The 25176-nt window shown below is 41.3% G+C and overlaps 2 protein-coding genes across 5 annotated transcripts in view; both read right to left on the reverse strand.

Annotated features, from left to right (window-relative positions):
* Nucleotides 1–927: 927 nt before the first annotated feature.
* Nucleotides 928–10680, reverse strand: Snrpa1 (small nuclear ribonucleoprotein polypeptide A'). Its single transcript, XM_005320078.5, has 9 exons — nt 10521–10680; nt 8717–8864; nt 7731–7809; nt 5947–5993; nt 5326–5428; nt 4672–4751; nt 4211–4286; nt 3497–3590; nt 928–1199 (listed from the first exon to the last, which is right to left on the reverse strand). Exons 1-9 carry the CDS (start codon nt 10600–10602, stop codon nt 1141–1143), a joined length of 768 nt encoding a protein of 255 aa, XP_005320135.1. The 5' UTR covers nt 10603–10680; the 3' UTR covers nt 928–1140.
* An 11152-nt stretch (nt 10681–21832) lies between these two features.
* Nucleotides 21833–25176, reverse strand: part of Pcsk6 (proprotein convertase subtilisin/kexin type 6) — a 185759-nt gene continuing 182415 nt past the window's right edge. For all 4 annotated transcript variants that reach the window (XM_078051270.1, XM_078051269.1, XM_078051268.1 and 1 more), the window contains 2 exons: nt 24723–24835; nt 21833–23272 (listed from right to left, as the gene is read on the reverse strand). In XM_078051270.1, the coding sequence (XP_077907396.1) occupies nt 23175–23272; nt 24723–24835 (211 nt within the window). In that variant the 3' untranslated portion in view covers nt 21833–23174. The remainder of the gene's footprint in view (nt 23273–24722; nt 24836–25176) is intronic.

A 25176-nucleotide genomic window follows, 5' to 3' on the forward strand; every position in this document is an offset into this window, starting at 1 on the left:
AAATAAAATCACAAAAATGTGAACTGTGAGGTCTCATTGCTTTTTTTTTTTTTTTTTGCATGCAATACTGAGGACTGAACCCAGGGTCTTGTGCATTCTAGGAAAGTGCTTTACCAATGAGCTATATATCTCTACTTTTAACTGACATTATTACAGACCCCCAAGGTGGGCTTTAAATTATGTTAATTATGTTCACAAATGTTTCCTAAGTTAATAATTTTTAGAACCGCAAAAATCAGGGCCTTTAATCTAATACAAACACTACAATAAGATAATCTTGAAATTAGAAAAATCCACTTACTTTTATTGTTGGGAATCAACCCCTGAGATGCTTTACCCCTAAGCCACAACCTAGTCCTTTTTTTCCTTTTTTAAAATATTTTTTCAGTTTAGTTGGACACAATACCTTTTTTATTTTTATATGGTGCTAAGGATCAAACCCAGGGCCGTGCACGTGCCAGGCAAGCACTCTACTACTGAGCCACAATCCCAGCTCTTACCTTTCTTCTTTATCCTAAGCATTTATCTGTCCTTGAGTTTATACCCACCATAGAAACCATGTAATCCAAACTTTGAAACACCAAATAAACAAAGTTGTAGTGTCCAGAAGCTGAGGAAGCATGACTTATCCTGCCATTCGGGAAGCCAAGATTCTCCCCCTACCACATACTACAGGTTCCTGTCATATTCCCCACAGCAATATTTCAAATCAATTTATTTATTTGTATGATATTTACAGATAAGTTTAATTAAAAAGGTCAAAAGATGCCGATTTGTGTGAATCCTAAAGCCTTTAGGAAAAATCTGAAAATGTAAACATTTCACAGATAATGGGGATGCCTACCTACAAACACCATTGTCCTGAACTTCCAACTTAAAAAAATCTGTCCTTTCACCTCAGTGCAAATACACCACAATGACAAGCAATTCGGCAGCACAGTGAGTGGCCTTTATTTTTTACCATTTGTAAAAAACTGACATTTAGACTTCAAAATTTATAATACAAAATTATGGGCAGCAGTTTAAAACGTTTCAACAATGGTGAGATTCCACTTTGCTGACACAAACAAGGCTATTATTCCATGTTCAAAAAGTAGATTTGTCCCAAGACTGCCTATTAGTAGACATCCACCACCTTGCTCAGGACCCGTTTGTGACTGTGTCTTCTTCCATTTCTTCTTCACCATCATCAGTGGGCCCTGAAAAGAAAGAAAAAAAAAAAAAAGCCACATCAGTTTGAGAGAATGTTTGCTTAGTAGGTGAGTGCCCATTCTGTGGCTACTGTATATCAGGCACTGGAGGACTAGGCACAAAAAGACCTGGAGCAGCCCATTTTTAAGGAGCTTATAGTCCAGGGTCAAACAGTCTTTGGCAGATACTGGAAAGGATGATCGATTTCCAAGGAAAAGGGTCACAAAGGGTCTAACTAAAGTCAAAACTATTGCCTCCCATTGTAGTTGACAGTTAGTTCATTTTTTTTTTTTTTTGCGAAAACAAAAAGATTATATGCATGTGTTTCATTCTTGCTACTACTATGGGCAAAGAAACTAGATATACTCAAAAAGCATTTGGGCATTCACTACTTGCCAGATCCAGGAATAGTCAATGACTTTACTGTCTCTAAGGGAAATATGGCAACAACAAACCACTTGTTCAACAATATATGGCAGATTTTTTGGTCAATATATTAAAAAAAAAAAAAGAAAATAATGTTTAAGTCTATTGCTTCTACAGTTGGATCCAAATACCAGATTTCTAGATGTAAAACTACAAAGAAGGAATGGCTTCATTAGTCCTACTTGGAAGCCTGGGCCCACTGAGATCTAGCAAATCAAGCAATGGAGCACCATACTCGATATCTGAACTGTGCTTTTGATTATGCTTATATCCTAAGATAGCCAAGACTTAACTGAAACATCCCAGGGAGGGGTTTGGGGATGGCAGCAAATCAATGCAACAACTCTGACACACTATAATCACAATACACATTATTTTTTGGCACTGGGGATTAAACCTAGGGCCGCTTCATTACTGAGTCACATCCCTAGTCCTTTTCAAGATAGGGTCTTGCTAAGTTGCTGAGGCTGGTCTCCAACTTGCAATCCTCCTGTCTCACTCAGCCTCTCACCCCTAGTACAATAAGGAGTTTTCTTACTTCCCAATCTGTCATCATCTAAGCTCAAAAGGCTCCACAGATTTCCACCATATATCACACAACCTGCAGCGTCTATGTGGTTCTGTCAGCTCATCAGGCCACATCCTCTCAGAGATGTGAGCCTCATTCACTCTGGCCCTTTCTCAGTTCAAGTGTACCTTTCTACACGGATTCTGGCAGGGCAGTCTCCTCTGCCTAGAATGTCCTGCTGCCTCTCTCTAGTTCAGCAGTTCTTAAACTTTTAGGGTGAGGACATAAAAAAACCTTTTGTTTATGTTGATTACATCTGTTGATAGGTATCAGAAATTAAAACAATTTTAAAGAATAATAATTTATTAAAACAGTAAATCCATTACATGTTTATGTTCGCATTTTTATAGAAATGGTAATTTCTACTACAAAACACTTAGTGACATTATTTAGTATTTTTCCATTATTTCTGCCTTAATAACAGTCAACTAGACTCCTGTATTGACTTCAACAGTGCATCTGTTCTAACACGTTTTGACTCAAGGCTATAAAGAAAATTTAGTCACAAATACTTAATAAGAAAGTGTCTCACTGAGTTGCTGAGGCTGATTTTGAACTCATAATCCTCCTGCCTCAGCCTCCTGAACTGCTGGGATTATAAGTGTGTGCCACAGTGCCTGGCTTCTTTCTTTCCTTGTTTTTAATTTTGAGAACGGTTTTTTTAAGTTTCTCAGGCTGGCCTCAAACCTACAAGTATCTTGTCTTAACCTTCTGAATACTGGGATTACAGGTGTGGACAAGGCCTAATTCTCCCAACAACTTTTAACAGCTTGTACTATTATCATCTCAGATTTTATTAAAGATGAAGGAATATACTTCATATTTGCCCAAGGATAGAGCTGATGAGGCTAAGATTTAAGTCTCAGGCTGTTTGGTTCTAGGACCTGTGTTCCTAACTACTATATTATATGACAGCCATGCTTTGCCTAATGACAAAGATTCTTCTGAGAACTTTATAGCTGGATGATTTTGTTGTTATGTGAATCAGAATAGCACAAAGAATATACCTGCAAATCTAGATGGTATCACCTATTGTATATCCATTCTATGATGCATAGCCTATTGCTCCTAGCTTAGAAACCTATAACATGTTACTGTTCTGAATACTACAGGAAACTTTAATGCAAAGGTAAGTATTTGTGTTATCTATACATAGAAAGGCTAAAGTAAAAATACTAAGCATACGAGTTTTCCAGATCTATTATAATATTATGAGACTACTGCTATGTATGCACTATGTCACTGACCAAAACATTATCTGGAGCACGACTATACATATGGGTAAAAGTTCACATAACACCATTCCCTAACCTGATCTGCGCTCTCTTCCAGGTATCTGACCAGACTGCAGCAACCCCTTCAGCCTTTCCACTTCAGCCAGAGTTGATGCATTTGCTATGGCATTCTAGTAGACAAAGGAAAACGGAGATAGACAATTAGTTGCGATAAAGTACCAACCATGCAGAAAACATCTACAGAAACTCACAGTATCTTTTCATATGGAATATTATGTAGCTCTGTGTCAGGGGAAGAATTTTATTGGCATACTGAATCAAAAAGCAAATCATATAAATTTTCAAAATTAGTGAAGAGAAACAGGCCTTCTTCTAAGAGAACGAATGATAATTCTACATATCCTAAAATTTAAGATATCTTTGAAAGCAAAAATTAAGGCAAGGGCCGAGGCTCTGGGTTTGATCCTCAGCACCGATTAAAAAACAAACAAACAACAAAAAAAATTAAGGTAAACCTCGGTAACTATTAAGCATATCAAAGAAATTAACTATTTAAAATGACGAACGCATCCTGGGAAAACAAGAAAGACAGATGCTTCCCACTTTGATTGGCTGACGCAATGAATTCAAGTCAAATAATAACTTTTAGGTAGTTTTTCCTCAAATAGAAATATAGCTGGATTCTAACAACTATGGAATCTGCAGCATTCAGAACTTGGTTCACTATACCATGATGTGTCCTAACCACATCTCAGCTCTCTTCAGTTCTAGAATACCAAAACATTATTACCTTGATTGCTTCTACATCTCCTGGAGATGGCCCACCTTTCTTTTTGTCAGTTGGCAAACCAGCACCTGGATTAAAACTTAGGAGGGAAGAACATAATTGTTAAATCCTGCCCAAAGGAAGTTGCTTCTCTTTTACTTTCAAAGGTTTTTGAAAGTAAGTCAACCAGTGTAGTATCTTATCTTTGTTAACAAACTGATACAAGAACTCTCTCCTTCAGAAACACCTCCCAATTAATCTTCCTACAGAGAAAAAAGAATGTACAAAATTTCACATTAAGACTGCAAACTGAAATATATTCTCTGCTAACCTGTTAATGTATGGACCATGGATGGCCATAAACTATCAGTACTCAAATTTAATACCACATTAATCACAGTTTTTGGCTTAATTTTGAAGGAGGCCAACTGCCAGACAGTGTTTCTGAAGGTGAAGTGGAGTTAAGTTGGATATCCGTATCTTACGTTTTGCTTCTCCTGGCAATATCCTTTGCAAGCTGTGCACCCCGTTTGCCCTTGAACATTTTCTCTGCTTCCTGACGCTCCTACAGCAACACCACACACAGAGTTAATGGAAATAGGAATACCAATTGCATTTAGATGCATTCCTCAGAAAACATGGAAGCCAACTCTCCTGAAATACTCTGGGCTGGCAAAAATACCAAAGAGCCAATTTCATATGAAAAGAAGATAGTGGTCTTGCCTTCTCTGGTGAAGCTCCCTGAAGAAAGTTCCCTCCCCTCCTTTCAAGGAGGGACCCCAAAGAACCAGGAAAGGGGAGGAAAGCAAAAACAGAACCACTTCCAATAAGGGATAAGTCATGCTAATAGTTGCTCAAAAATAGATCAAAATCTTCAGTGGGAATGTATTTAAGCAGATACTCAATGCCGTGGTTCTAACATTTTGCCAAATATGGGACAGCAAATGTTAGACAAGAGTGTTAATTTAAAATCCTGCCATGAGGGAAAAAAAAAAATCTGACTTAACATTTTCTTTCCCATATTTTAAACTGCAAACTAATGGCATATTGTACTCAATTAGGAAATTTAAAAAGTCAGTAACAAAAGTATAAAGAAAAGCATAAAACTCTATAATGACCTACAATCAAAGAATACTTACTTTTAGTTTTACTTTCTGAAAATCCAGTACTCTGACTTGTGGGACTTTATAAATCACATACAGTCTATAATGCTTCTTATTTGTTACAGGATTTCTTAGAATGCTACAAGAAAAAGAACAATACAATACCAATCTTGTTCATAGGCTAGCATTTAAGAGATCCATTTGAACAGTGTAATAAATCTATAAATTAAGAAGAAAAAATTCTTTACATTAAGGAAATATCTATCTATCTATATTTTTTTGGCAGGGAGTACCGGGGATTGAACTCAGGGACACTCAACCACTGAGCCACATCCCCAGTCCTATTTTGTATTTTATTTAGAGACAGGGTCTGAGTTGCTTAGCACCTCATTTTTGTTTGTTTTAAACATTTATTTTTTAGATTACAGTTGGATACAATATCTTTTTTTTTTTTTTAAATTTTTACGTGGTGCTGAGGATTGAACCCAGTGCCTCACACATGCTAGGGGAGCACGCTAGGTGAGCGCTCTACCTTTGAGCCACAACCCCAGGCCCCTATATTTGTTTTTAAAAGCTACTTTCTACTGACTGACTGTTTTAGGGTCAAATGTAATTTTAAGTACTTCATTAGTTTTGTTAACACAATAATTTCCATACCTTAGATAAGTCAATGATTTAAGAGACGCCAAAGGGTCCAGATCACCCTGTAAAAATAAGGAGCACACATAAGAACACTGATACCATATGCTGTCTATTTTGATATTTTGAAGAAAGTATCCACATTGTCTTTTATTTCTTACTACCCCAGCACCTAGCCCAATACTAGTACATCTCAAATGTTTAAATACTTATAATTTGAGCTTTGTAAAATCTTGGCATTAACTCTGTCAACAGCAGCAGACGTACACTGAAAAGAAAGCAATGCTAAAGCTGATGCAACTTTGGAGCAAGCTATTTACCCAGGGAATCTCAATCCAGAATCTTGGTGTAATGTGGTCTTTTTTGGCAAGTACCTCCCCAAGTGCCTGGGAACAACATACTGTCTTTGCAAAAAGGCACCTTTATTCTAGGCTTCCCCAAATCTCTTCAAATAATTTTTCACAAAGTGAACAGAAAAATTAAAAACAAAGAAAACCCCCCACCAAATTATGGGAAGAAGGCAGGATGGTTTTTGAATCTGTCCAAATTGTCCCATAAACCACAGTTGAATGAGGATAGAAAAACCAAAAACTTATTGTCAATAGTGACAACTAAAGTAGATGAGAAGATATTTCCCATGAACCCTACAATGGAAATAAGTACAGACAACTTGAAAGCTTCAAGACTTGCATGTGGGCTGGGTTGTGGCTCAGTGGTAGAGCACTTGCCTCTCATGCATGATACCCTGGGTTCGATCCTCAACACCACATAAAAATAAATAAATAAAAATAATGATTAAAAAAAAAAAAAGACTTGCACAGTGAAACCATTTGTGTAGAAAGAAGCAGAGGGAAGGCAGAGGCATCTCTTATACTGGATAGGTACTTAGTTTGAGAACAACAGTCCCAGGATCTGAACATTTTAATAGTGAGTACAAGTCTGTGAGAAGGTCTAATGGATTACAGCAATCTAGGCCCTCTCTCTATAAACACTAACCAAAAATTGTTTCCTTTCCAGAACAAAGCCTTACACTAAGGAAAAAACTGCTAAAAACAGATCAAAATTTAGTAAACAGGGCTGCCAAGAGGGACAGTGAAAAGAAGTACTGATAAAAACAGGAGAGTGCTTACTTTTGTAGCACATATATGATAACTGGAAGGATATAGGGATTAGCATGGTCCGGTCAAGAATGATATGCAAAATCTGGAAGAGGTCCATATTAAAACAAGGAACCAACTTCCAAAAGCAACAAGGGAACAGAGCCACTTTTCAAAAAAGGAATCATTCGGGGCTGGGGATGTGGCTCAAGTGGTAGCGTGCTCGCCTGGCATGCGCAAGGCCCTGGGTTTGATTCTCAACACCACATAAAAATAAACAAACAAAATAAAGGTAAAAAAAAACAAAACAACAACAACAAAAAAACATTGGAAGTACTAACAATAAAAATTGACATATTAGACTACACTCAATTAGGAACTTTTTTCCATCAGGATACCTTATCAAAGTCAAAAGGAAAGCCAGGATAGGAAAAGGTATTTATAGCCCAGGAAGTTTGCCTAGCATGTATGAGGCTCTGGGTTCCTCTGGGTTCACTCCCTAGAACAGTAACAACAAAAAGGTACCATATAAAAATAAAATAATCCAAAAGGTCCAGATTCTGAAATAATTAAGAAAAAGATACAGGGAGAAAAGAAAAAAAAAAAAAGACTACGAAATAATTTTTTTTTTTGCATGTAGTGTAAAAGAAACTTGTAATACCTTTAACCCTGCCCCTAAATACCTTTTCCCCCTGTTCAACTTACCAATTCCACAAGACTATTGTTGGTGAGAATGAGTTCTGTCAGACAGGGCAGAGCCTGATCAAGTCCCTCACCTATACGGCTAAAATAAAAACAGAAAGTCTCTTATTAAAAGTGAAAATTAACAAACTAATAATTTCATCCCTGTCCTTGCTCAGAGGATCTCAGACCTCAAAGTTTGAACAACCTTAGAAATCCTTCCATCATATCCTATCTCACAAAAGAGAAATGAAGCACAAAGAGGAAGCCCTGTCTAAGGTCACAAGACCAGTGACAGGAGTGGAATGATTTTAGAACCTAAGTCTCCCAATCCCTTTCCAACGCCATACTGTCCAAAAGAACCTAAAAAGGGTGAGAATTCCAGGTAGAATAAACTATTTAGCTTGCTTCATAACTACTTTTTTGGTTCAGGAAGCACGGACATACTAGTGACTGCATTCACAGCTCAGGTACAAGACATAACCATGCCACAAGGGAATGGTTAACCCATGAGAACTATTTCTAGCTTCAAAAACAACAACTCACGACTTTGTAAAAACATATTCTTTCCCAATAAAATTTGCATAAAGCTGATGAAGGGAGGATCAAAAAAGATCTCATTTTAATGAGTTTTATTTTAGAAATTGGTTGTAAAGAAAAACAAATAGTAGAAAGTAAGAGAAACAGATGATTAGTGAAAAATATAACTGGATTTTGTATATCCTTTTAAATATGATTGCTCTGCTTTAGAAACTAAAACATGTATAAAGCAGTATGTTGGAAGATTACAAATATACAAACATATAAGATTTCTAAATAGGTACACATAACCTAGATCACTGCCAAAGTAATCTCTGGATCTCAATGGGAAAAAGTGTTACTGGTTTTTTTTTTGTTAGGAAGAAATATGTAGGTTTAACTGGCAGAATGTATTAATTTCTTCCAGCCACACCAAAACATTCACTCTTGAGGGGGAAAAAATATATATCACTCTCTTAGCAGACACTTACCATATTCTGTTGTTGTTCACTAATAATGTCTTCAGTCTTCTTAGCAAAGGAAAACCATCCAACTTCCTGATCTCATTGTCAGAAAAATCAATAGCATCAAACTGGTCTAAGGTAGCACCTAGATTTTCAATGACTGGAATTTTATATCCTAAAAATGGAGGGGGGAGAAACCACATAAGAGGTTATTAATGTAATGTGATTTGAAAGTTCATTAAATCAGTATCAGTATTTCATGGTAATTGCCTCAAAACTTTCATTTATTCAGGAAATAGTTACCTATCCCCTATGCCATGTCAAACACTCTGCAAGCTACTGAAGATAAATGAGGTAAAGTCACAAGCCCCCAGTGCCCTGAAGCTTATGGTCTGGAAGTGGACTTGAAAATGCTGAGAACAAGGACAAGACTAAGGATGATGGGGCTACTCACCCTGGGTAGTCTTGGTAACTAATGTTTATAAGAACATTTACAAGATATTTCACTGTTCTTAGGCTTTAGAGCTAATTAAGCTGTGTAAGAAAAACTGACACTTGCTAATTATCAATGCCCAAGCCTTATTCAGAATTTGAGAACAGTTCTCAATCTCTTGCATTCCCACAGGCCATATTCATAGAACTCATCCACACATCCTCATGATATCATGACAGCTTCCCCTTCACCTCCAATTCGGAGTTCAAAGTCAACATTTTATACACAACTGGTAAACCACAGTGTGAACAAATTCAACTGATATGTGTAATTTGGGCATAATTACTGAATTAGGTGCTAAATGAAGAAAAGAAACACAAACCAGGTTAAAGTACAGAGTCGGGAGCCGTAAAGGCTATATCAAAGTAAGTACTGCATCCAAATAAGATACTGCAAGAGGTTCAAATAGTGCCAAGAGTAAATTTGATGAGATTCTCTTGAATTTGGCCTTTTTTTGAGAAACTTAATTTCTCTTTCTTGGTCCTGGAAATTGAATCACGGAACCCCACACACGCTCTAAGTTTCTGAAGGTCTAAGTTTCTAAAGGTCTCATTAAGTTGCCAAAGACTGGCACTAAACTTGCTACCCTCCTGTCTCAGTCTCCCAAGTATCTGGGATTACGGATGTTTGCCACCATGCCCACTGAAAAATTTAAATTTCAATAAAATAAAAAGAACCGGGATTTCCTAACGGTCAGCAAGAAATATTAGCACAAAGCAGAGGTGGCAGCAGTGGCACTCTGACCTTGGTGTCTCAGACTGTGATCACACATTATTTTACCCGGGAGAATTTGGTCTTTACAACTTTCCAGAGTCTCTGGTATTACCGGCTTGAGCCAAGGCGCTCTTTACACCCTTTCTAAGACCGTATCCTAAAAAACTAACAAGTAGCTATCTGCACTCCCGTTTTTTTTTTTAACTTGTAACCAAACTTTCTTCCTCCTCCAAATGTCATTAACATATCTAATCCACAATATCTATTAACTATTTACTAAGAACCAACATTGTCACCCTGCTCTAGTTATAACTATTAACGAGCCTATTTTCCTGGCTCTAAAACAGCTCAAACTGCGGCACACCTGGGCCAGGCAAGGCCTAATAGAGTACGGATCAGGAAGTAATTAAGACGGTCAAGCCTGTGAGTAGGAGCGGGACCACATAAGACTCTGAGCAGCCTAACGGCAAGATCGTTGGGCAACAACGGCAAGAGGCAACCCCGACTGGGAGTCCACACTGCAGGCTCGCGGGCCAAGCTCCAGCCACCGCGCACGCGGCCGGGCGCGGACCTCAAGGCCACGCGCTGAGGCCCGGGAGAGCCCTTCCGCTGATCCCGACTCACCCCGGAGGTCCAGCTCGCGGTCCCGTACAGCATTGGTGTACTGCGCCGCTTGCTCGATCAGCTCCGCCGTCAGCTTCACCATCCTGCCGTCTCCCGCTTCTTTGCCGCAGCCGCCCGCCCGCAGCCGCCCGCCAGCGAGAAGTCCCAGCGTGCACCGCGCTCCGCCGCCAGGCAGCACCAGTCGCAGCCGCCGCGTGCGCGCGTAGCTCGACCGCCAGGCCGAAGCAATCGAAAGAACCACATCCACCCTGGGCCCAGCCTCAAAACACCAGGCGGGCAGGGTCTTGGCGCGAGTGTTGAGAACGTCTCTGTTTTGGGGTTCTTTGCTGGGGCATGTTTGGCGTCTGGAGAGTTCCTGATATATAGCATTTGTGGCCAAAAGTTAAGCAAAAAGTGCAAACACCCAAGTGGAGTTTTCTTACACATCACTGCAGCTTGAGGTGGGAGGGAAAGCTGACCGTCCTCTCTCCAACCGGGAGAAGCGAGGACACGTACGAATTAGCGAATGGTCCCGGACTTCAGATTCCTGTCCTGGGCTTAGGTTGTGGATCTCTGGCTGCAACGTGAGGACCGCGGCCAGGTCACACATTTCGAGCAGCTGCTGGGACCGCCCCACTGTCCCGCACATCCGAGCTGGCACCCACTACGCTCGGGTTTGCCGAGAGACTTGCGATCTGTAGACATTTAAACATCCACACCGAAGAAGGACACACAGCAAAGTGTGCGCGACAGAAGTCGACCACGTGACGAAGCACACACCTACCTTGTCGCCAGGAGGGTCCAACACACACACACATACACACACACACACACACACACACACACACACACTATTCTACACTATTCTGAAAGCCTTGTCTGTTCCCAAAGGCAACCGCGAACCTAACACCACATATTAGTTTCATTTGCTTTTACTATAAATAGAATCATAAAGTATGTTTTTATTTGTCCGTTTTGTTTTGCTTGTTTCTTTGAGTTTTATGTCTGGAATCCACCTGAGTCGCATACACAGAAGGCTGGTTTTATTTCACTGCTGTAAAGAATATTTATCATAATGTAATTTAACCATTCTTCTGTTGATGGACATTAGTGTTGTTTCCAATTTCGTGTTTTCTGAATAATGCTGCTGTGAATTTTCTGGTACATGGATCTGATGCACTTGTGCATGAGTTTCTCCCCCCATGGAATTGCTGGGACATAGTGTATGGTAGCCCCAGAAGGTAAAGCCTAACAGTTAGATGCTAAAAGGCTAAAATAATTTACACATTCTACTGATATCAGAGAATTTATGGCTTCCATCCTCAGCTTCCTTGGCATTCCCAGTCTATAATTTTAGTGATTCTGATGTTGGCTGCATAGAAGTATAGTACTATTGCTTTAGTTTGCTTTTCTTTAATATCTAATGAAGGCTGAGAACCCTCATGTGTGTTCTGATATAGTCTTTTATCAGGTGCCCATAAAAGATTGTGAATTTTTAAAATATTTTAGATATAAACACACTCAGTGGCTTGCCTTTTCTCCCAATGATATTTTATGATTAGAAGTGCTAAGAGCCACAGCCAAGTAAAATGATGCATGGCATTTTTGGTTGAAAGGTGACGCCAGCAAGCCATTGAGATGATATGATTATGTTAAGATCTGCATTCATGTGGATATTGGACTCCTGCTGTCCACCTCGGCCTGCTATAGGACTCCTGGAGAGTTCTCATTGGTTGGGGAAGGGCGGTAGGAGGGAATTCCGGAGGAGGGACTTCCTGTTGGGGGTCTGGGAGAAAGCCCCATGGGTCGGTCAGCAATGGTCCTGGGAGTGTATGGGGCATTGGTGGCAGTTTCAAAAATAAAGTTTGTTCCTGCTTGAGTCGCTTGTGATTTTGTGCCCAGCCAGACTGCGACAATTGGTGGCCCGTGTGGGGGAACACCTGAAGCTTGGAGGTGAGTAAAATTGTTTGCCCCTGAGGGAAGGCGAGAGAATGGGTGACCATTTCAAAAAACAATGTGTTCTTGTTTTGATTTATTTTGTTTTTGTTTCAAGCTGTCTATCCCTAGAACTTTCTCAGGCAAACTGGGAAAAATGGTTGGCTCAAGGTTTGAAGTTGTTTGGTCCTGAGAAAGAGAAAATTGATACAACGATTTTTTGTTCCGTTTTTGTTTCATTCTGTTTCGATTTTGTTTTATGGGTTGCGTTGATTTTGTTTTATGGGTTTATTGGGTTGCGTTACCTTTATAGTAGATTAGAAATTAGTAAAAAACAAACCGAAAGACTGTTAAGTAAATTGTTAGAGGTCCAGACTATGGTAGAAAACATGTTAGGTCAAGCAAAAGAGAAGGTCTCTCGAGCTAGTCAGACAGAGGAAAATTTAAAGGAAGAAAGCTTAAAAGACAAACAACCATCACGGGGGGGAGCTACAACAGGAGGCTGCTACTAACTCCGTTCTATCACCAGAGGGCGTAATTCAACCAACAGCTTCATCTATAGCTGAGTGGCCCTCAAGTCCCGTAGTTGATGGACCGAATCCTGAGGCAGGACCCCAAAGATTAGCATGCCCTGTACTTGAGCACAGGAGGGAAACGAATTCACCGTGCTTTAGATTTCAAAACAGTGAAGCAATTAAAGGAGGCTGTAACAACCTATGGCCCGCAAGCACCCTTCACTGTGAGCATGGTGGAATCCATTACCAACTTGGACATGATGCCAGCAGATTGGGCTAACATGTGTCGATCTGTGCTAAATGGAGGACAATATTTGTTATGGAAGGATATTCTAACAGGACAATGGAAAGGTCCTGACCCAGTGATTGTCTGGAGTTGGGGTTCTGTTTGTGTGTTTCCACAGGGAGAACAGCAGCCGATTTAGATTCCAGAGAGACTAACCAAAACAATTTCTACAGACCAAAAAGAAGATGATTTGACTCAAATCCATAACAGCTGATATCCAGAACTCCAGCTTGGATATTCTTACATCTGCGACAGTGATTAATCAGGATGCTTTTTTCAATATCTATTTTATTATTGCTTTTTCCCACATCATAAAGTTCTATTTTATTTTTGAGCTCATACAGACCTAGGTTAATGTTTTTCTGATCAGTTTTATTTTTTGACTGTGGAGTTTTTAAACATTGCAATGGAGATTTCACCTATGTAAAGCTACAAGGCCTTTACTATTGTCTTATGTGTATGTTATGTGTGCACACTTCTGTTTTGTGCTGTATGTGTGCATGTGCGTATGTCCATATATCATATATGAGGAGCACTCATGAATAAATGGATCCGAATTTTTTTTATTATTCACGTGATTTTAATGGTTTAATTTAAATTGGGTAAATAGCTGTTGAGAATTGTTTTAATATGTGTACAAATAAGCAGGTTAACAGATCTGTTTGTTTACTTTCACCTTTCCTTTTCATTATATTTAATAATTCTGTTCAGTATAAATTGTTCAAAAAATTGTTTTCTTAGTACCTGTTGGAATGTTACATAATTTTTTTTTAGCATCATTGTCAGAATTCCTATCTTCATCCCAGTGCCGGTGAAGACAAAGATGAAACCAAACTACAGTTTCTTTGATAGTTATCACAACAAACTGTATAAACTGATGCATCAATGAATAATAACTCAAAAAATAATGCTCATTCAAGGAGTCGATTTATTTTGGGAGGAAATGGACATATTGATAGATTCCTCTGCTTTGAACTGCTTGCAGATCTTTCCTGGACTATGTATCACTTGTATGCATTGTGATCTATCTGTTGATGCAGCGATTTATGGTAGTGCTGGTGTATCTTTGCTGATGTGTCACCAGTGATGCAATTTTTCCTAAGGAGCCATCAATTGGCTTGGTGTCGTGGTATTTCTGTATCCTCCTCCCTTCTACTAGTGATGGTCTAATTTTGGGGGCCAACAGAGGTGAGGCAAAGAACCTCACCCCCCCCCCCACTGGTGCATAGGCCTATCCACAAGTATGGCTATATGCTGGACCGGTAGTCAGTGATGGGTATGATCCAATTACAGTGGTATCAACCTAAGACAGGAGGCTGATGCCTAGAGGTCAGTTCATCCGATGAAAGGTAAGAACCGTATGTTAAATTGGACAAACCTAACAGGCACGGTCCCTAGCCACATTGCTTGTTGCTTAATTAAACAGAAGGGGGGAGATGCTAAGAGCCACAGCCAAGTAAAATGATTTATGGCATTTTGGGTTGAAAGGTGATGCCATCAAGCCATTGAGATTATATGATTATGTTAAGATCTGCATTCATATGGATATTAGAGCCCTGCTGTCCACCTCGGCCTACGAGACTCCTGGAGAGTTCCCATTGGTTGGGGAAGTGCGGTAGGAGGGAATTCCGGAGGAGGGACTTCTGTGGGGGTGGGAGAAAGCCGCATGGGTCGGTCAGCAATGGTCCTGGGAGCGTATGGGGCATTGGCGGCAGTTTCAAAAATAAAGTTTGTTCCTGCTTGAGTGGCTCGTGATTTTGTGCCCAGCCAGACTGCGGCACCTCATTGATACCACAGTTAAGAACTTTTTCTTTTTAAATGTTTATTGTTATTTAGTGAAGTCTATTTAGATGTTTTACCTTTTTTTCTTCCTATTTGGATATCTTTTTATTTATTTATTTTTCTTGTAGGATCTTTATTAGCCTTTTGGATGTGAGTCCATAAGAGTCCTTATGAGATATGTGAATAGTGAATAACCTCTGTAGTCTATGGCTTATCTTTTCATTTTTAATTGTGAATATTAGGTGCTGATTTTAATAGATTTATGAACTTTTCCCTATAAGGCTAATTTGGGGGGTGGGGTGGTACCAGGAATAGATAGATCCCAATGGAGCTTAACTATTGAGCCACATCCCCAGCCATTTTTTATTTTGAGACAGGTTCTTGCTGAGTTGCTTAGGGCCTTCCTACGTTGCTGAGGCTGGCTTTGTTTTTATTTTATTTTAAAATTTCTTCTAACTAGTTATACATGACAGTAGAATGCATTTTGACACATTGTACACAAATCGAGCACAACTTCTTTCTCTGGCTGAACATGGTGCAGAGTCACACCAGTAGTGTAATTATAAATGTATTTAGGGTAATAATGTCCATCTCAATCCCAATCCTACACCCCCTCCCCTCCCTTAAATCCCCTTTGCATAATCCAAAGTTCCTTCATTCTTCCCTACCCCCTCCTCAATTATGGATTAGCAATCACTTATCAGAGAAGACATTTGGCCTTTGGTTTTTTGGGTTTGGCTTATTTCAGCTTAGCATGATATTCTCCAGCTCCATCCACTTACCTGGAAATGCCATAATTTCATTCTTCTTTAAGATTGAGTAATATTTCATTGTGTATATTTACAACATTTTCTTTATCCACTTACCTGTTGAAGGGCATCTAGGTTGGTTCCATAGTTTAGCTACAGTGTGTGGTCTGACTTTGAATGAGTAATTCTCCTGCCTCAGTCTCTTGAGCCACTGGAATTACAGGTGTGTGCCACTGCTCTCAGTTATATATGGCTAAATTTGTTTAAGTTTTGTTTGTGGGGCTGGGTATTGAAACCAGGGCCTGGCACATGCTAGGCATGTCACATGCTCTACCACTGAGCTATAGCTCCAGCTCCTACCAATTAGTTTTTAATGTTCTTTAAGAATTCTTTGGCTATCTTCAAATTGTGAATATTTTCTTCAAAAATCTTTATTGTTTCAATTTTCACATTCGGATCTGCAGTCAGCCTGGATCAATTTTGTGTACACTCCAACGTAGGGATCAAGGTATGTTTTTTCCAAATATTAGTATTCAGTTGATCCAGTACCATTTACAGAAAAGACCATCCTTCCATCACTGCTCTGTGATGTCATAAATTAGTTGTGCAAACATAACATTCTGCCTCTGGATGCTTTGTTCTTGGTGTTCAATCAACTGTCCTTGCATAATATCATAGTTTTATTTTATTTTATTTTTTGGACTGGGGATTGAACTCAGGGGCACTCAACCACTGAGCCACATCCCCTGTCCTATTTTGTAATTTATTTAGAGACAAGGTCTCACTGAGTTGCTTAGTGCCTTGCATTGCTGAGGTTGACTTTGAACTTGCAATCCTCCTTTCTCAGCCTCCTGAGCTGCTGGGATTACAGATGTGCACCACTGTGTCTGGCTAATATCATAGTTTTATAATATAAACTTTATATTTTAAAAATTGGAGACTTTTATGATTTTTTATCATGACATTATATTCATCTCCAAAGGCTCCCACTTTTTCAGAGATTACCTTGGTTGTTATTGCCCTTTGCATTTTAATATAAAATGTATATACATCTTATATCTAAAAAGGAATGCCTGTTTTAATTTATATTGTACTGGATCCACAGACAAATCAGGACAGAATTCATAACTTTACAATATTGAGTATGCCAATTTATGTACATGGTAAGACTCTACATTTATTTAAGTCCTTTTTAATTTCAGAAATGTTTTATAGTTTTTGGATAGAAACCTTTTATGTCTTTGATAAAATTTAGTTTATTATTTGATAGGCTTTCTTTTTCAAAGAGAGAGAGAGAGGGAATTTTTTTAATATTTATTTTTTATTTTTGGTGGACATAACATCTTTATTTTTATGTGGTGCTGAGGATTGAACCCAGGGCCCCGCGCATGCTAGGCGAGCGCGCTACCGCTTGAGCCACATTCCCAGCCCTGATAGATTTTTTAAAATAAATATTTATTTTTTAGTTGTATTTGGACACAGCACAATATCTTTATTTTGTTATTTATTTTTACGTAGTGCTGAAGACCAAACCCAGGGTCCCGCACATGCTAGGTGAGTGCTCTACCGCTGAGCCATAACTCCAGCCCCTATTTGATAGTTTTTGATGCTATTGTATTAGTATCTTTTGTTTTGAGGATTGAACTCAGGGTGCTTTATCACTGGGCTATATCCCCTATCCTTTTCTTTTCTTTTTTTTTTTTGAGACAGGGTCTCACTGAGTTTCTGAGGGTCTTGTTAAGCTGCCCAGGCTGCCTTTTGATCCTCCTGCCTCAGCCTCCCAAGTCACTGGGATTATAGGTGTGTGCCACCTGGTTTGTAAAAATCTTCTGTTTAAAAATTTCAGTTCTCACGTTTGTTTCTATATAACAAATTGCAGTTGGTTTTTGTATTTTGGCATCTTATCCAGCAATCTTGTGACAATCACTTATTAATTCAAATAGTTTGTAGCCATTCTTTTGTTTTTAGTACCTGGGATTGAACCCAGGGGGTGCTTAACCCCTGAGCAATATCCCAGCCCTTTTTTATTTTTCATTTTGAGACAGGTCTTGCTAAGTTGCTCAGGGCCTCATTAAGTTGCCGAGGTTGGGTTTGAATTAGTGATCCTCCCGCCTCAGCCTCTGAGCTGCTGGGATTATAGGCACGGGCCACCATGCCCAGCCATTCTTTTGGATCTTAGATAACTATGCCATTTGAGAATACTGATAGTTGAAACATCACATGAGCCCTAATAATAATTTTATGTGTCAATTTAAAAAGGAGTAATGACAGTTTTGTTTCTTCCTTTCCACTTCTTATACTGATAATTTTTACCTTGTTCACTGTCTTCTTCAGCACAATATTTGAAAAGTGGTGCTAATGAACATCCCTTAGAAGGTGTCATTTCATAGCCAAAGAGGAAAGACCCTAATCAAGTGGTCAAAGTTTATGTCACCAGCAGTGAGACAAATCAAAATCATGTAGCAACTGCTAGAATGAAATGAGAAAAACATAGAGTCACTACTATGAGATCCCTGTCAAAGACATATGACCTGAATGGAGACATGAGGAAACTTCAGACAAATACAGACTGAAGGTCTGTAGTCTTTAGGAGGTTCAGGGTCATGAGAGTTCAAGAAAGAAACTCTTCCAGACTGAACATTAAAGAGACATTATGACTAAATGCAGAGTGTGATTATAAGGTGGATCCTTTTGCTAAGTGCATCTTTGGGCCCAATTAGAAGGAGTAGACTCTAGTCAGGGGGTTAGATGGTAGAAACAACATTAATTTCCCCATTCTGATGACTATGTAGGAAATATATTTATGGGAAATACTAGTGTTTGGGGAAAGTCATAGGGTATCGCTTCAGAAGCTTGCTCTCAAGTTTTTCAGGAACATTTTTAAAAATTATATTTGCAACTTTTCTATACTTTTGCATTGTGTTTCAAAATAAAGTGAAAATAAGCCAAACTTCACTTAATTGCAGAGAGGGCCACCAGGTGGAGGCCTTGGGCCAGAGAGCTGATTTACTTGTCCCTTCTGCTAGATTAAAGAAAGCAAGGCAAGGAGGGAGAGTATTCTTCACTTTGATAAGGACAGACAGTTTAATTCATTTTAGAGTATCTCTATGAAGTTGGAAACAACTTTGTTTTTTGATTCCATTTCTTTTGGCCAGGTTTCTCAACTTCAGCACTACTGTCATTTTGGGCTGCACAGTTCTTTGTTGTGGGGGTGTCCTGTGTAATGCAGGATGTTTAGTAACATCCCTGGCCTCAATGTGTTATATTCCTCCAGTTGTTAAAAATGTTTGCAGACATTGCTAAAACTTCCCTGGAAGACGAAATTCACTCCTGATTGAGAACTACTGACTTTCGCAATAATATATTCTTTGTTTTGGGCATTTTGGTTTCTGAAGCTTGTAGCCCTCTCAGGGTGGCTAAGAGATGTCTGGCCATACCTAGTTTGGCTGGTCCATAGTGGTGGTGGGGTTTTGCATGGTGGGACTGAACCCCAGAACCTGAGACGGGTGCTCAGTGCTGGGCTTTTCTATGCACAGATAAGCAACAGAGCTTAGGGTAATAGGAAAGGCCTTAGACAACCAACCAGGATGAATAAAGCCTTGGGCTAATGGAAGAAAAAGCACTGTTCAAGGCCAACGCCAACATAGAAACTCCTGCTTTCCCTCAGAAGCTAGTGTCCAGTTCCTTTTACCTGGCTGGGCAGAACTTTAAAAAGCTGGAGATCAGCCATCATATGTTACTTTCCATCACCACTATATGATGGAAGACATTAAAATGTCCCTTTATACTTCCCCACCTCATTTCCTTTCCATCTTCTTTGCTAAACCTCCACTTGTCTGCTGTACTTAGGCACCTGATAGCATACCCTAGGTTCCAGGCAAGATGCCTTCCAACCCCGTTACCAATGATGTAAATGCAGTGGATGGTGGTCCCCAAAGTTCAAGGGCACTCCAATCCTGGATACATTTAGACCTTGTTTCTCTTTAATTTTTTAAAATTCTGTTCACTCACTTTCCCACTATAGGTGCATATTCTGTAAAAAGTGCAGTTATCTCCAGTCCTTTAAAGATAGGATATGATGTCAGCAGTAGCCTGGGAGGGATGGGAAGCGCGTTGCTAGAAAATTGGGATAAATTCTGAAAAATGTCACTTCCTGGAGATAATGCTAGTTTAAAAAGTTCATTGTGGCTGGGCGTGGTGGTGTATGCCTGTAATCCCAGTGGCTCGGGAGGCTGATGCAGGAGGATTATGAGTTCAAAGCCAGCCTCAGTAACAGTGAGGTGCTAAGCAACTCAGTGAGACCCTGTCTCTAAATAAAATATAAAAAAAGGCTGGGGATGTTGCCATTGGTCGAGTTCTCCTGAGTTCAATCCCTGGTACAAAAGAAAAAAAAGCATTATGGCTGTGTTTGGTCAGTTGTAGAGTGATACCTCTCCTGGAGACAGCGAACCTTCTTCCTGGGTACAGGGATGGCAGCAACTTTGCCAATGGGTGGCCCAAGGCAAGTCACTTGACCTCTGTGAGCTAGTGTCCTTGTCTGTGAAATGACAAATTGAGTAGATGACTCAAGATCCTGCCCCAGCTAAATTTTGATAATCCTCACCTTGAAGTTGGACCATTTGTGAACAGGCATCAAGTTAGGCTATTTTAATGAGGTGGCATTTAGTCATTAGGACTTTGTCCCTAGCTTCTCAACTCTCCCCTCAGGAAGTCAGGCCTGGCCACTGTAATGAGGGCAGGTGCTACTGAGCCTGCCTGGTTGGTATCTTGTAGTTGGTATCCTTTGGGAGACAGAAAGGGAGTTTTTTGTTTTTTTTTTGTGGTGCTGGGGATTGAAGCCAGGACCTTGTGCATATGAGGCAAGCACTCTATTGACTGAGCTATATCCCCAGCCTGGGAATATGTTTTTTTATGATTCATCAAATCATAAGAGTATAAGTTCTCAGTGGACCCAGATTTCAATTCCAGGCCTTAGTGGCTCAAATGGTGCCCTGCATCAGGGATATTTAGCAAGTTGCTAGTTTTAATTCAGTATCAGTCTCATGGGAGAGAATGGAATCCTATGGACATTTTCCCAGTACTGGCTATGGTATCCCAAATGCACTCATTCACTCTATTGTTTCATGGTGTCAACTTTGGTCAATTTGTGATTCTGGTGGACATCTCTCAGATTGTGTGGCCTTTCTGAGAGGGGAACAATGCTCCTTGCTCTGGCACAGTGCTCTCTGCAGCCACTTTCTGCTGCATAAGGCTATCCTTGTGGCCACCACTGATGTACTGGTGAAGACCAATATAAAACAGGCTAACTAGAGTCTTGTCTTGGGGGAAAACAGCCAAGAAGCAGACCCAAAGTTTGTTCAAGGAACTGGACTGTGCCAGTTTTACTTGGAAGCTGGATAATGATCTTGTCATTTGTCCCATCAACTGGAGAAGCAGGTTATGGAGAGAGAGGGAAGGGCACTGCTGCAGTACCAACAGGGTCCAGGTGACATTCAGTGCTTGTTCAGAGTTCCCAGTGTCTGGCCACATCACTCCCTGAAATTCGGAATGAATTCCGTATTCCTGAAATAACGCCTCTCACCTGCTTTTGCTTTTACCTGAGTTCTTACTGGTGCATTTTCTTTATCTGCAGTTAAAGAATTCTAACAAGTACAAGCATCTGACCTTACAGAGAGGCCTTGGTAGAAATCCCAAGTGGCACGTAACCAATGGGTGCAGGGGTTTCAGTCATTGAGCAAAAGACAAGCTGTAACTTCAATAAATCATGTTTGCCAACTACAGGTGACAAGATCAGTCTGAGATGTAAAGAGCTCCCTTTGACAAATGGAAGGTGATCTTCTATCTGGAGAGGCTCTAGTTGCTCCACTCAACCAGGCTTTGGTTGCATAGAGAGGGTCTGTTTGCCAAAGGGACACCTGGCAAATAGACCCTCCATTACTTCCATATGTAAAGATTTCCATGTGATGACATCAAATAGATCCAGAAACCACAAAGCAATCTCCATTTCACAGACAGGTCAGCCCTCAAGTTTAATGTTTTAGGTCTTAAAAAAAGAAATACAAGCTCTTCTTCCAGGAAATGTTAACTCTTTTATTAATTTAGGGTTAACATTGTATTTGCTTCACTGATTTATTTTTCAGAGTCATGGATTCAATAGACAACAGCTGGGTTCTTGCCAGCTCACCGGTGAGAAGGCAAACACATTATTGTCAAAGAGGGGAGCAGGACACTATGGAGAGACAAGGTTGAAAAAATTTAAGGCAAATGTTATTCCCATATTAAAGGGAATTGATCAAGCAGATCTGTGTATTTCAATGAAAATATATGAAATATTTGTCAAAATAATTAACATTGGTAAAAATTAGAACACGTAGCTTATAAAATGCCTACACAGGTTTGGCAGAAATAAATCCAGCCATGTCACGTAGGCTCATACTATACAGACACAGGAGCGTCCACCTTGAGAGCAAGTCTCCTGAAGCACTGAGGCCGTGCCAGACATATTTTTTAAAAGCAATTCCATAAAATGGGAAGGAATGGATGATTAGATTTGTGGGCTCGGTTTACATTTTGTTAAGTGGAATTGCTTGGTCATTGGGGTATCTTTTGGCTGGCCCTGGAATGCCTTCTTGGGACCTTCCTCCAAAGGCTCTGCATCAGGTAGAGTGATCATTTGGGCCCAGGGGACTCCTAGAGACACAGGCAGAACACAGTCACAGGACAGCTGGGCTCACTCAGAGAATGCTGCAGAGAGAGGAAGAGTTTTCTGGTCTGGGTTTGGTATAGGACTTTCTAAGCTGCCGCTGCAGTTTCAAAAGGAGCTGACTATGTAGATTCCATCCCCAGCAGTCATACATTTTATGACTGTTTTATTTACAGTCTGACCAAACTGTCCCCCAGGCTGCGCTGTGGCAGGTGATGCACAGGTAGGTGGCTGGGCTCTTCATCACGTGTGAGGACAGCCCAGGGTCCTGCCAGCAGGCTGGTGAGATTTACTACAGAGCCGCACAAAAGCATGGGAGGGAGAGCAATGTGTGATACCAAGCGAATTTCCTTTCTGCTTTGGTCTTAGAGATTCAGTAAACTTAGGGTCTTAGAAGCTGCTCTGAAGCTGGAGCTGTGGATTCTTGTAATTCATTTTGTTCCCATTTTGAGTTTGCCAGAAGACTGTAGCCAGCAAGCAGAGTTTCAGAGGGTATCCTTGTTTCAGGAGCATGTCCTTAAGGGCCACCACCCACCTGGTTCAGGTACCTACAGATTCTGCAGAAGGATCTGGCTCCTGGGGAGATAAAACTGTCAGATGCTGAGCACTGCCCCTGCAACAGGTTCTGGCCAACAGTGTAGAGGAAGGTGGATGGGAAGATGGATGGACAGGAGAGGCCCTGCACTCTGAGGGCGCCTGGTACCCCTAACCAGCCAGGAGGCACGTGCGGCAGCAGAACTGTATGAAGAGCTTCCGTTCGCAGAGCCGGTTGGATTTCACCATCTCGCAGAAGGTTTCATCAGCTGGGGCCCCGCATCAGGAAAGAAAAAGAAGGGAAAGATCAGACTCTGGGGTCTGTTAGGATTATTTCAACAGTTCTGTGTTTACTGTGCACTGATGGTGCATCAGGTGGGGGGCACACAAAGTCCTGCTCTTGCCATGTGTTTCACTGTGCAAGTCTAGTGTGGCAGAGGTAGCACCTGGTGTGCAGAGGCTGTTGCTAAGTCTAAGTGACAAGAGGAAGGTTCATGACGGGAACAAGTAGGATAGGGTGGGGGCCCTGGGATTCCAGCTGGGTCGGGCCAGTATGGCCTTTGGTGCACGAGTGGACCTGTCTTTCTGGTCTGTGCTGTGTTGGTGGGAGGGTTAAGAAGAAGCACCTGTGGCAAGCAGGAGGGTGGGGCTGAAGGGAGGCAAGAATGCAGACTGCTGCCAGGTCCAGGGGACACTTCAAATGGGGAGGAGTGGGGATGGGAAGAAGAGAGACATCCAGGTAGAAGGACAGAACTCAGTGATGGGAAAGCTGAGGCTGGGGACAGGAGAAATGAGGGCTAATCCTTGGGCAGCCGCATTATCATTGTGATGCATTGTTATTAGTAGATCTGGGAATCTCTAGTGTGGCATCCTCACTTTCTTGGGCTGGATATATAACCTGGGCAGGTGACTTCCAAACAGGAAGCTTCCTGGCCTTTGAAGGGCCACAATTCTGCAAACCAAAAAAGTAATCCACAAGGCAGGGAGGTCACTGAGTATTCTGCAGAGCACCACGAGGCCTCTCTCTGTGGGCTTCACGGTCTGGTGGGTGGGACAGTACCACATATTTGCCATGCCCTTTGGACACTCTGGAACTGTTTCCTTCCCTTGTGTGCCAAGATGTGGTGCCCAGAGCTACACCTGTAGCTCCTCCCTGCTGCTTGCTGAGCCACAGTATCCTCTCTATCATAGTGCATCTGGGAATGGCTCCTACACCAGACTTCCAGGACTCAGTCCTTGGCCAACCCTGCTTGCCTATAATCCCCAAATTGGGCACCACCTTTGGTTCCCTTGTGAGTTTCTGTTTTCACAACTTATCCTTGTCTCTTTATCTACCTGGAGAGTAAGAGCTCTCCCACAACACAAATGTGAGGCCTCTCTGTGCACAGATGGCATTCCTGCTTCCTAGCGTGGGGCTGACTTCTGGTTCTGTCCTCTTAGTCCTAAGACTGAGTTGGGACCTCTCCCCTCAAGGAAGCTGCCACACTCAGGCTTTCTGGGAGCCCTATGGCATGAGAATTGGGACAGTACAAGAACAAAATCACTTTTAAGAGTCACTCAGCAAATAGATTAGCAGTGGCGGGGCTGGTCAGCGTGTGACAGACCCTACAGGGCTTTGAGAAGCCCCAGATAGCCCACTGAATCAGGGACAAGTGTGCCTGTTTAGGGTGGGCCATGCCTGCTTTCCCTTTTGACCAGAGGCTGGTGGGCGGGGCTCACCGTTGCTGCACGTGTGGTTGGTGATGCAGGAGGTCCCCAGCTGAGTGAAGCCTGTCTTACATTTGCTGCAATTCCTGCTGGAGCCCTCGCAGCTCAGGCAGTTCTCTTCACACCTGTGGGAAGACACCAGCTGAGGCCTGGGGAAGAGGCCCAGCCACTCCAGGCTCCCTTCCTGGGGCTCTCCTACCCTCCCACCTTCCCTGCACACACCTGCAGCCCCCTCAGCTTTGGTCCTCTCTGGAGAGGCTGCGACTGTGTCCCCCAGGATGCTCTGAGACACAGGTCAAGTGTTGATGAGACTTCTTTCCTGTCTGACTTGACTTTTTCCCAGGAGGGTGAAGACAGCCATGGCCGGTTAGCTGGAGCATGCCCACGAGTGAAGGCCTGGCCTGCATCTCCGAGACTCCCTGTGGCATATCTGGACACCCTCCTGGGCTCTGGTGCTCACCCAAAG

This window comes from Ictidomys tridecemlineatus, chromosome 5 (genome assembly GCF_052094955.1).
Source record: "Ictidomys tridecemlineatus isolate mIctTri1 chromosome 5, mIctTri1.hap1, whole genome shotgun sequence".
Classification (NCBI taxonomy): Eukaryota; Metazoa; Chordata; class Mammalia; order Rodentia; family Sciuridae; genus Ictidomys; species Ictidomys tridecemlineatus.

Coding starts and splice junctions, on each gene's coding strand:
- Snrpa1 (XM_005320078.5), bottom strand. CDS start 10,602: ATGGTGAAGCTGACGGCGGAGCTGATCGAGCAAGCGGCGCAGTACACC. Junction 8,865..10,520: donor CCGCGAGCTGGACCTCCGGG/GTGAGTCGGGAT, acceptor CTCCATTTTTAG/GATATAAAATTCCAGTCATT. Junction 5,429..5,946: donor AAATCATTGACTTATCTAAG/GTATGGAAATTA, acceptor TTTTTCTTGTAG/CATTCTAAGAAATCCTGTAA.